The 12,222-nt window shown below is 38.0% G+C and overlaps 1 protein-coding gene across 2 annotated transcripts in view; it reads left to right on the top strand.

The window, feature by feature from the left end:
* Positions 1-8,759, top strand: part of TRMT1L (tRNA methyltransferase 1 like) — a 36,371-nt gene extending 27,612 nt beyond the window's left edge. For both annotated transcript variants that reach the window (XM_068986010.1, XM_068986011.1), the window contains exons 11-15: positions 733-811; positions 4,001-4,167; positions 4,997-5,059; positions 7,287-7,413; positions 7,515-8,759. In XM_068986010.1, coding sequence (XP_068842111.1) covers positions 733-811; positions 4,001-4,167; positions 4,997-5,059; positions 7,287-7,413; positions 7,515-7,767 — 689 coding nt within the window. In that variant the 3' untranslated portion in view covers positions 7,768-8,759. The remainder of the gene's footprint in view (positions 1-732; positions 812-4,000; positions 4,168-4,996; positions 5,060-7,286; positions 7,414-7,514) is intronic.
* The last annotated feature ends 3,463 nt before the right edge of the window (positions 8,760-12,222 follow it).

The following is a 12,222-nucleotide window of genomic DNA, read 5'->3' as shown; positions in this document are numbered from 1 at the left end:
ATCAACCCAGAAATGGCCTGGGGGAACTCAGTTGGAGAGAATCTGATTTAAAATGACTATTCTGAGTCTTAAGTGAAGAGGAAAGTCCATGGTAGAATATCATGCCATTTTAGAAACTAAGACTAGGTCTTGTATCTCCCCAGTCATCTTCTGATTACATCAGGGCCCTCATTGCTCTTTAAACTGAATTAGTTTCTTCTAGCCTACATGTCTGGGACTGAATATGCATCAAGCCTAGGGAATAGAGTAATTCATTTTCTCTTCCCAATTACAGAAGAGTTAACTTATGGGAAATGTCTTTATTTTGATGGATGTTGGTTATATGGGTATGTACATTTGTTAAAGCTCATCAACCTTTTCACATAAAACATATACATTTTACTGCATGTAAATTATACCCTAATCAGTTGATTTTAAAATATGGATAGCTTGTGGAATTTATAAGACTCCTGCTGAAATTATTTCAGGTAGTATAGTGACTAAAAACTATGCCTCTAATTTTGACATGGACTTCTGTATCTTTCTTAAGCTTTAATCATCTAATCTACATAACTGAGATCTTAATACCTGCTTCAGAGTTTTAAGGATTAAATTTTTTAATGCATATAAATGCACAATACCTGGCACATAGTAGATCCTCAGTGTTGTAGCTGCAAATTATTACTTATATAACAATTACTACTGTTTACATTGTCATTTCTCCTTTGATTTCTTTTTATTACCTTTTCACAGAAAACCCATATAGACAGCTACCCTGTAATTGTCATGGAAGCATGCCTGGAAAGACAGCAATAGAACTTGGACCTCTATGGTATGTGCCTAAGCGTAGTAATGTATTCAGAGTTTATGCATGTATTGACCTGGTTGCTGACTTTTGATTACTGTGGTAGAAGACAAATTTAGGTTCAATAAATATAGGTAAATATAATTCTTTTCCCCTATGAACCTGAGTGAGTGAGTGAAGTTGCTCAGTTGTGTCCGACTCTGCAACCCCATGGACACCAGGCTGCTCTGTCCGTGGGATTTTCTAGGCAAGAGTACTGACTGGAGTGGGTTGCCATTTCCTTCTCCAATTTCTTTTCACATTTTTCTATACCATTATTCTTCCAAGTTTGTCAGAGTTAAGATAAAGTCGGATCAAAGAAAAGCCAAGCTGATCTGCAAACTAAATAATTCATTCTTGAGTAGTAAGGATGAGGCTTTTTGTAGCTGATAATTATAGAACTAGGGTATGATTTTAAAGTGATCGCTATAACTTTTTATAGACCAGTCAACTAATGTAAAAGTTCTTTGTGGAATTAATTTTAAGGAAGAAGGGCATGTTAAAGTAAATGTCTGCTTTTGTATTAGGTAAAGCTATGTGACACAGCTGCAAATATTTAATGTATGTGTGTGCTTTTTGCATCCTTGGTAACTAGTTATGGTGTTTTTCATGTTTGAAAGTTGAATTGCTTTTACTCACAATCCTTCCCATAAGCTGTTTGTTAATAGAGATTCTTGGAGAAATTTGAGATTGCTAATAGCATTGTAATAAGAATCATTGCAAACTTCAGCCTTATTACTTTATAAGGCCAAGGTTTAGTCATTGCAAGCTGGTTTTAGAAAAGGCAGAGGAACCAGAGATCAAATTGCCAACATCCGCTGGATCCAATGGAAAAATCAAGAGAGTTCCAGAAAAACATCTACTTCTGCTTTATTGACTATGCCAAAGCCTTTGACTGTGTGGATCACAATAAACTGTGGAAAATTCTGAAAGAGATGGGAATACCAGACCACCTGACATGCCTCTTGAGAAATCTGTATGCAGGCCAGGAAGCAACAGTTAGAACTGGACATGGAACAACAGACTGGTTCCAAATAGGAAAAGGAGTGTGTCAAGGCTGTATATTGTCACCGTGCTTATTTAACTTATATGCAGAGTACATCATGAGAAATGCTGGACTGGAAGAAACACAAGCTGGAATCAAGATTGCCAGGAGAAATATCAATCACCTCAGATATGCAGATGACACCACCTTTATGGCAGAAAGTGAAGAGGAACTAAAAAGCCTCTTGATGAAAGTGAAAGAGGAGAGTGAAAAAGTTGGTTTAAAGCTTAACATTCAGAAAACAAAGATCATGGCATCTGGTCCCATCACTTCATGGGAAACAGATGGGGAAACAGTGGAAACAGTGTCAGGCTTTATTTTTTGGGGCTCCAAAATCACTGCAGATGGTGACTGTAGCCATGAAATTAAAAGACGCTTACTCCTTGGAAGAAAAGTTATGACCAACCTAGATAGCATATTCAAAAGCAGAGACATTACTTTGCCGACTAAGGTCCGTCTAGTCAAGGCTGTGGCTTTTCCGGTAGTCATGTATGGATGTGAGAGTTGGACTGTGAAGAAGGCTGAGCGCCGGAGAATTGATGCTTTTGAACTGTGGTGTTGGAGAAAACTCTTGAGAGTCCCTTGGACTGCAAGGAGATCCAACCAGTCCATTCTGAAGATCAGCCCTGGGATTTCTTTGGAAGGAATGATGCTAAAGCTGAAACTCCAGTACTTTGGCCACCTCGTGCAAAGAGTTGACTCACTGGAAAAGACTTTGATGCTGGGAGGGATCTGGGGCAGGAGAAGGGGACGACAGAGGATGAGATGGCTGGAAGACATCACTGACTCGATGGACGTGAGTCTGATTGAACTCCGGGAGTTGGTGATGGACAGGGAGGCCTGGCGTGCTGCGATTCATGGGGTCGCAAAGAGTCAGACACGACTGAGCAACTGAAGTCTAAAAATTAACTTAATGGTAAACATATTTGTGCTGATGCCCATTATTTTATTTTCAAGTAAATACTTTTAGATTAAGAAATGACCTGGCCAGCCTTGTCTTCTAGAACTCTGTCACCTGCAGTATATTGACCCTACTCACTCTTGGAACTGGAGAAGTTCAGAGTAACAGGTTGCTAGATCCAGAAAGATCTCCTAGCCCAACTCTTCCCTCATTTTACCAAATGAAAAAGTGATGGCACAGAGTATTTAAGTGTTGGATAAAACTGATCCCTCAGGATTTAATTAGTTGCACACAACAGAGCCAGAATTGTTGTGTTTTTTTTGACCTCCAAGACTGAACAGTAACTTAAGGTTTTCTCACTTAAAGCCATTGTTCATGTCTTTACACTCGTCCAGTCTCTTCTCCCTTCCCTTCCTCTAGTTCAAATTCTGCATCCTTTTTGAAGTGTCACTCCTTAGTGCTTAAATCCAAAATAATCTTTGAATTGTCTTTTAGTAAATCTTACATTGGTCACTCGTTTGACACTTAAAATCACGTATCATTTCATATATATTTGCTAACCCTAGTAATAGCTACTGTTTCTTGAGGATATACCTTGTATTAGGGATTGTAGGTGTATTATCTCATTTAATTCCCCTAAGTCTGTGAGAAGTTTTATTTTCCATATTATGATAAGGAATGTGACACTCAAAACAATAGTTACTCAAGATTACGTAGCTAAGAAGTGGTGGAAAGGCTTGTCTGACCTGGAATTCATATTCTGTCCGTTATACTTGTGATTCTCAAATTAAATGGGAAACATATCAGACTGAGCCCAGGGCTACTTTTTAACTACATCACCACCAGCACATGTAATTCTTATGGATGTCACCCTGCCCCGCCATATATGGCCTGGAACTAAGGGTTACTGTTTACTGATAGGAATATGCATTGTGAAAACCTCTGCATTATTGTGTGTCCCAGTCTAGATGCTGTCTACATTTATAGGCTTTCATAGGGTAAACAGTGAATTTTATACTTCGCTGTATCTTACGCCTCTATGTTACAACAGGACATACACCTTATGAGGGCTCCGTAAGTTGACCTACTGTGAATAAAATTTCCTTTACTAATCCCACTAGCTTAGAGAATTGACATGATAAAGTGGGCAAATTATCTTAGTCGTTGTTTAATTATGAAGACTTTATTAAAGAAAACACTTCTTGAATCTAATTCTGTATTCTTTTTTCAGGTCAAGTTCCCTTTTCAATACTGGATTCCTCAAAAGAATGCTGTCTGAATCTCTGCACCATGGCTTAGATGACATTCAGACCCTAATAAAGACACTCATCTTTGAGTCAGAGTGTACTCCTCAAAGTCAGTTTTCAGTTCATGCACCTTCAAATCTCAACAAGCAAGGTGACTTAACACTAATTTACTAGGTTACAAACTGTTTATCAAAAATACTCCATCTTTAATGTTATAATTAAAAGCAATATAAGTAGTACGCTTTAAGTAAATTCTCTGTAATGAGTCCCAATTAGCTTTTTTTTTTTAATTGCGTTGTTTTCTTCAAGTTTATATTAGGGGCCTGAAAGGAATGATGATTTTGTTTTATAGAAGTATTTTTTAAACTTTAGTAGATTGAAAGAACTAAGTCTCTGATGCTGGGAGGGATTGGGGGCAGGAGGAGAAGGGGACGACCCAGGATGAGATGGCTGGATGGCATCACGGACTCGATGGACGTGAGTCTGAGTGGACTCCGGGAGATGGTGATGAACAGGGAGGCCTGGCGTGCTGCGATTCATGGGGTCGCAAAGAGTCGGACATGACTGAGCAACTGAACTGAACTGAACTGAAAAGTCTATTCCGATTTTATTACCCTGTATCTGCTTTCTGGAAAGAGAAACTTTAGGTCATTCTAACAGTGTGGCCAAAAATTTTGTAATATCCATTGAGACATGGAAGCTAGGTTTACACTTACCACTCAGGAAAGTTAAGTTTTTTCTCCTTTGTTTTCTCTTTACTATAAATAGGCTTTTGTAGTTTTATCTGGCTATTGATAGAAGGGTGGGCCTGTTAGGTATCTTAGAGGGTCAAAAAATGAATTCTTGGAATTTGTTTTGGTCACAGAATCTCATATATTCATAGAAGCAGTGCATAGATTTAGTAAGCTTTTATGTAAACTTCAAATTGTTGCTTAATATCATCCTGTAAACTATTTTGCTTCCATTTGTTCTAATTTTAGAAGAATGCGGTGTATTTATTAAAACTACAGATGATACCACAACGGACAGTCACAGCGCACAAGGTACGTGTGTGTGTGTATGAACACATCTGTGTAAGAGCACGCAGCAGCAGGGTAACTGAAAGAGAAGAGGTAGCTTTGGTAGCCTACTTCAAATTCATTTTCATCTTATTATATCAGCAACCAAATTACAGTAGACCTTGTTTATCTGGCATTTGCATAGTTCACAACTTCTGTTAATGTGTACTTTGTTCACATCTCTGGTATATGGTGATCCCCTTGTAAGAGCTATACAAGATGTTAAAAGAAACGTCATTGATTAACCAGAAGACCCTATACTCTGGCCATAAGAATTTTATTACATAGCCTTTCTTATAATTTGAGGTGTGTACATACTTTAAAATATACTTGTATTAGGCATTATAAATTTGTATCAAAGGATTTTAAGGTTTGTAATGGCGATGCTTAATGTCTAAGGTTTTTAGAAGGCAATGTTAGATTCTAAATCTGTTTTGTATACAGGCAAAAACAGTGTTGAGATTGAAAGAACCAAGGACTATAGTTACAAGCTGTAATTTTGTATTGTTGCTCAACATTTTAGTGTTGATTTTCAAAGAGAAGAAAATTTCAGCTCCTGCTAATAGCTTATGGTTTAATTAACTACATACTGTTCCCAACAGTCATGTTCATTTAGCATCTTCAACTAATTTGTTAGGATTCAAATCACTTAAAAATGATTTATTCTCCTTAATTTCTCTGTTGGAGGGAAGAAAAAGGCATTCCAGTATACTGTAAAATACATTAAATTTAAGAGTATCATTTTACTTCTTTGTGTCATTTGTTATATAACCTCAGCCAGGTCCCCCACCTTTAAGAGTTGTCATAAAACCTTTTTAGAATAAGGTAAAAACATAAGTTTTTAAGATATTGAAAATCTCTGAGCCTTCCTCATGTATAAATTAAGGTAATTAGACTAATCTCTCTGGATTCTTTTATAGCTCTAAAATTATGATTGTTCTAAACTAGTATAACAACATATAAAATCTTACATGATAGAAAATATCAGGCAAAAGAAATTACGGACTGCTGATGATGGTAATTGGAAGGTATTAGATTTTTAGTCTCAGCCTTTCCTAACTCTTGGGGTACATATGCCTTCTTAGATTTAATGTGACAGTATAATCAGGTTTTAATTATCTGATTTAATGGGGAAGCCATGAGTCAATACTTCAAAATATTTATCTTTGAATGCAGTTTATCATTCATTTTCATGCATCAAATTTGTCTTCTGAACACTTTTGCTTAAATGAATGTTCATGAAAATTTTAAATTTGGCCATAGTAACATTCATATAGAAATACAGAGTTGAACATTCAGAAAAAAATCTCCATATGGTAACTTGGATATCTCAGTTGTCTTCCTTTTGTGATTTTTGAAGGGATACATTGCTAGAAACTTACTTGCTAGCTTCCTTTCACTGAAAATGTAAAGGCTAAGTACTGCGATAAAAAGTAGGCAATGAGATCATACAGTGTACTCATAAATTCCTGTATGCAAGCCCCTGAGACTGACTTTGTGTTCATTTTGTGTTCATTGAAGACTACTGTATATCAAACACAGTTAACTCTTGAACAGCCCTGGGATTAATCCATGTGTAACTTAAAGTCAGTCCTTCATCCACAGATTCAACAAACTGAACCATGTGTTACTGTAGTTTCTCCCTGTTGAAAAATATCCATGTTGAAGTAGACCCACATAATTCAAAACCGCATTGTTCACAAGGGCCAGTTCTACTGGTGTTCAGTAGAGAATACAAGTATAGAAATAAAGGACCTTATTCTCCAGGAACTTAGAATATAATTTCGGAAGGATTTATACACATTATTAAAGACCTAAATACATGAAACAAGAAAACATATAATAACAGAACTTAATCAAACTCAGAGTAGTGTTGAGAGTAGTGAAATCTGTGGAATGACTGGCCCAGATTTCAAAAATGGCTTTCTACAGAAGATGGAGGTAGGCTTGAGGCTTAAAACTGAAGAAGGTAGAAAAGTTCTGATTCAGCAAACAGTTAAACAGTAAAACTACGTGAGTAAAGGATAGTGAAAATATAAAGAATAAATATTACAATAAAAGCTATGTTATTGTAAGAATTAAGATTGGATAGATAGGTCAAAATGTTGTGTCAAAGGATTTAGACTTGAAGATAGTATGTAGTTATTAAAGTGTCTGGCTTGTAATTTTTAAGAGAATGCTAACTTTCTGTGTTTATATCTGTACATTTCAGGAAAGAGAAAAAGTAACGAAATAACTGCAAATTTAGTCAAGAGGCAAAAGACTGATGTCAATACTGAACATCCTCCCTTTTATTACAACATCCACAGACACAGCATTAAAGGAATGAATATGCCAAAGTAAGACAGACCGTGAATGACAAACTGTATATATTTAGTATTTTTATGACATTATGATTTAAAACAAGAACCTCATTTTTTTTTGCCTTTCCTTGTTGCAGGTTAAAAAAGTTTTTGTGCTATCTTTCTCAAGCAGGCTTTCGAGTAAGCCGAACTCACTTTGATCCAATGGGAGTTCGTACAGATGCACCTCTAATGCAGTTTAAATCCATCCTTTTGAAGTACAGCACCCCTACTTACACTGGAGGACAGTCAGAGGGCCATGTCCAACCAGCATCTGAAGATACAGTAGCTGACAGGGTTGAAATGTCAGTGAATGACAAAGCAGAAGCAGGTGGTTGCAGAAGATGGTAATGTAAAGGAAAGTTTCTCAGATGTCTGTGTTGGTGACCTAATAGTTCTCTATAACAACTGTAGTGCTTTTTCTATTCTTTCAATTCAGTTGTGTAAAAAAAAAACCAAAAAAACAGTGCTCTTTTCATTCAGAAAATTAGCAGTTTCTAATTTAGCTGGTTTGGGAGCTATGCTTTCCAAGTTTTTCTTATTTTAAAGAAAACTTAAAATTTTAATGAAAACATTTCATATGAAGCCAAGTTTGTGATTGAGATCACCCTACTGTTTAATAACTCAGAAAATGTTCACATGCAGAGTGTATGGAATTTTATGTTATGAAAATAACACATTACTTTATCTCAGCTCTACTTAAAGTGATTCACGATGTTTATCTTTTCTGTTTTGTAATGTGTAAGATGAATCCAAAATCCTTTTATTAAAGTGACCCTAAATAGGAATAGTGTCCTTTCTGATTACAAATGTTATTATTTCACAAATACAGGCTAAAATATATTCCCAAGTTCAAGAAATCTTATTTCTCCAACTAAATATTTATCAGAGAGAGAAATACATTTTCTTATAAGTTTTAAGTCTGATGATTACAATTTAGAGTAAGACTTTGTTAAAATAAATTGAGACTACTGTTCTAATGTAATTGTTTACAAGCACGAAATTCTGAGGAGAGATTTCATTATGAATTAAACAAACTGGGTGATCTCAAGTGCCTCAGTTAATGCACGTACAATATTCATTCGCTTGGTTATGCTACCTCTCAGGGGTAAAACTTGTCACCTTATGAATTTATGAAGTGAGGATTTTCTTGCTTTTTGGGGTGGGTTTTTTTGTTTGTTTTGCTTGTTTTTTTGGTTTGTGTATGTGCTAATTTTTTGTACAAGTAGCCCAGGCTAACATGACTATGGAAATTAGTTGGAAAAAAATATCTTGTTTCCATTAATAAATATGGTTGGTTCTTGCTTCATCTGAATATAAGTTTGTGTGAAAAGGTATACCAAAAATTTAGATTTTTGTCCCAAGGATTTAATACACCTTTACCTAAGTGTTTCTTAGAAAAACTAACTTTTTTACAAGTATTAAGCTTGGGAAATGGAGGAAGAGAAATGACTGAAAGGTTTAAATATATCATGTAAAAAAACCACTCCCATGACATACACAGAAATTCAGGGAGTTGGGGTTGCATCAATATAAGAGTATTAATTTAGAAGAAATATAAGAAAAACTCTTCATGTTATTACAGCATAATCTTACAAGGATGCTTTTTCTTGTCTCCAATTAATGGAATTTTAGTAAAATAAAGGAATAGATAAAGTACATGTTAGTTTCTATGACCATTAAAAGAAAACCTTTATTATTCTTGCCAGTTAATTCACAAACACGAAACGAAATAAAAGTTGTTATTTTTTTGTATAGTTAAGAAAAGTTTCTATAAATCCATGAGACAAAATCAGCATTTGGACTATCTATCTGATTATTTTAAATGTATGTGTATGGGGAGAGGAAATAAGGTGAAGGAATAGGAGGATATAGAACCCATCTCCCCCTACTAACATATGAAAAATACATCTACATGTGGAACAATTTTCACTGAAAACAAACTGGAACCTGTCAGATGTACAACCAAGGCTGTATAAAAGATCCACACAGAAACAGGTAAGGAAAAACAAGCAATCAGGTAGGGACCTGTGATCCTGGGAGGGAGCTTGGAGGAAAAGGGAGATTACCCTCCCTGGAGGGCAAGTGGTTCAAGCCACACATTGGGTGCCTCAGCCTGGGGTCCAACAAAGGGAAGATGAGGCCCTTGGCTGGTTGGAGGGCCAATGAGAATAACGGGGGGGGGGCTCTGGGAAGGCTGTACTCTACTCATGAGGAGCCCCTGGATACTCACGTGGCCCCAAAGCTGGGTGGAAAGGGCAATTGAAATGGAAACCTCACAGACTGCCGACATTCCCCATGACCACTCTGGTATGCCCGCCACCGCCCCCAGCCTGCGCTAAGCAGATGCTCCAGCACTGCGGGCCTTGCGCTGCATATTCACCATGAAGCAAGGGTTGCCACAACCGTGGAAAAGCTCAGCTGGCTATGAGATGCTAAAGGCAGCTCAAACCCTACATGCTGTCTTAGCAAGGTGAGGAGCAGCCGTTTCCGGTGATGGCACAGCAGTCAGTCAGGAAGGTCACCTCAGCCCTCGCCTAACACCCACTGTGCACCCCTTGCTCCAGCACTGCTCCCCGCTGGTGTGAAGGTGAGTACTGGGAGGAACAAGAGCACACACTGAAAGCTACCTGAGCCAGCCTGGACCTGACCCTCGGGGCTTCTGCTCCAGCAGCGTGAGACCTGACCCCACCCCTGCGGGCAACTGAGAGGAGGGGAAGCCCTGCCTCACCCGACTCCAGCCCCTCCACCTCCAACCCCGCCTCCCACCAAGTGACAGCTGCCAGCTCACTCCTCTGAAGAAAGACGTGACCTGTGTTCATGTCCGATACAGCTCTCCCACCAAAGAACACGCAGACTACAAGGGCTACTCCCACATAAGGACTCCTTCAAGCATGCCAGAGGGAACTGTTTCACCTGATTGCATAGGGACAGCGAAAAATAAGTCAAATAAGATGACAGAGGAATTTCAGTTGAAAGAGCAAGAGAAAATGGTTACGGTTGGGAAACTGATGAAATAAATATTTACCAGGTAAAAGAATTCAAAGCATTAGTAATAAGAATGCTACCTGAACTAGGAAAAGGGATAGATGAATACAGTGAGAAAGTTTTAAAGGAACTAGAAAATATAAAAGAGAACCAGTCAATACTGAACACAGTAACTGAAATGACAAGCACTAGAAAGAATGACCAGCTCACTGAGTAATACAGAACACATAAGTAACCTGGAAGACAGAACAAGGGAAACTACCCAATCACACAACAAAAAGAAAAACTTTTTAAATGTTAAGATCACACTTCTAGGGATCTCTAGGATAACGTGTATCAACATTCACATTATAGGGGTCCCAGAAGAGAGATGGGGGTCAAAAATGTATTTAATGAAATTATGGCTCAAAGTGATGAAAGGGAAAAACATGCAACCTAGGATACCTCTACCCAGCAAGATTATCATTTAGAATTGAAGGCGAGATAAAGAACTCAGATAAGCAAAAATGGAAAGTGTTCCTCAATACCAAGCCAACCCTAAAAGCAAATGCTAAAGGTTCTTCTGTAAATGGAAAAGGCTCTAACAAGAAATTATAGGAAAGGACAGTCCCATTAGTAAAGGCAAATATGTAGTAAAGCCAAGTATCAACCACTCAAATAAGCTAGCACAAAGGTTAAAAGACAAAAAATTTATGAATCAATTATAATTGTAATTACTAAGGGAATTGTCCTCTTCCACATGGTCCAACAGTTAGGATTCCTGGCTTTCACTCAGGTGGCCTGGGTTTGACTCCTGGATTTTGGGTGGCTTCCCTAGTGGCTCAGATGGTAAAAAATTCACCTGCAATGTGGGAGACCTGGGTTTGATGCCTGGGTTAGAAGATCCCCTGGAGAAGGGAGAGGCTACCCACTCCCAGTACTCTGGCCTGGAGAATTCCATAGACAAAGGAGCCTGGCAGTCTACAGTCCATGGGGTCACAAAGAGTCGGACATGACTAAGTGACTTTCACTTTAGTAAAGGAATAAACTGCTGCTGCTCAGTCGCTTCAGTCGTGTCCAACTCTGTGCGACCCCATGGACGGCAGCCTACCAGGCTCCTCCGTCCATAGGATTTTCCAGGCAAGAGTACTGGAGTGGAGTGCCATTGCGTTCTCCGAAAGGAATAAACATGAAGATGTAAAATATAACAAGAAATAACTAAGTGGAGGAAAAGGTAGTAAAAACATAGATCCTTTTAGAATGTGTTTGAACCTAAAGGACTATCTGTTTAAAATAAATCAATACAGAATCATGGAACCCCATGGTAACCACAAAACACCTACAATAGATACACAAAAACAAGGACGACCACAAATACACCACGAAGGAAAATCATCAAACCACAATGGAAGAAACAAAAAAGGGACAGGGAAGAACCACAGAATAAGCGAAAAGTAATTTCCCATCACTTCATTGCAAATAGAAGGGAAAGAAAGCAGTGACAGATTTCCTCTTAGGCCCTAAAATAATTGCAGATGGTGACTGAAGCCATGAGATTAGAAGATGATTACCTCTTAGCAGAAAACCTGACAAACCTAGACAGTGTGTTACAAAACAAAGACATCACTTTGCCGACAAAGATATGTATAGTCAAGGGAATGAGGTCTTTCCAGCAGTCATGTACGGATGTGAGAGCTGGACCATAAGGCAGGCAGAGACAGAAGAATTAATGCTTTCAAACTGTGGTGCTGGAGAAGGCTCTTGAGAGGAGCCTTCCAGCAAGGAGCTCAAACCAGTCAATCTTAAAGGAAATCAACCCTGAGTAGTGATCAAACCTGG

This window comes from Capricornis sumatraensis, chromosome 14 (assembly GCF_032405125.1).
Source record: "Capricornis sumatraensis isolate serow.1 chromosome 14, serow.2, whole genome shotgun sequence".
Classification (NCBI taxonomy): domain Eukaryota; kingdom Metazoa; phylum Chordata; class Mammalia; order Artiodactyla; family Bovidae; genus Capricornis; species Capricornis sumatraensis.
Note: the sequence above shows the minus strand (reverse complement) of the source record. Positions and strands in the feature narration are given on the sequence as shown.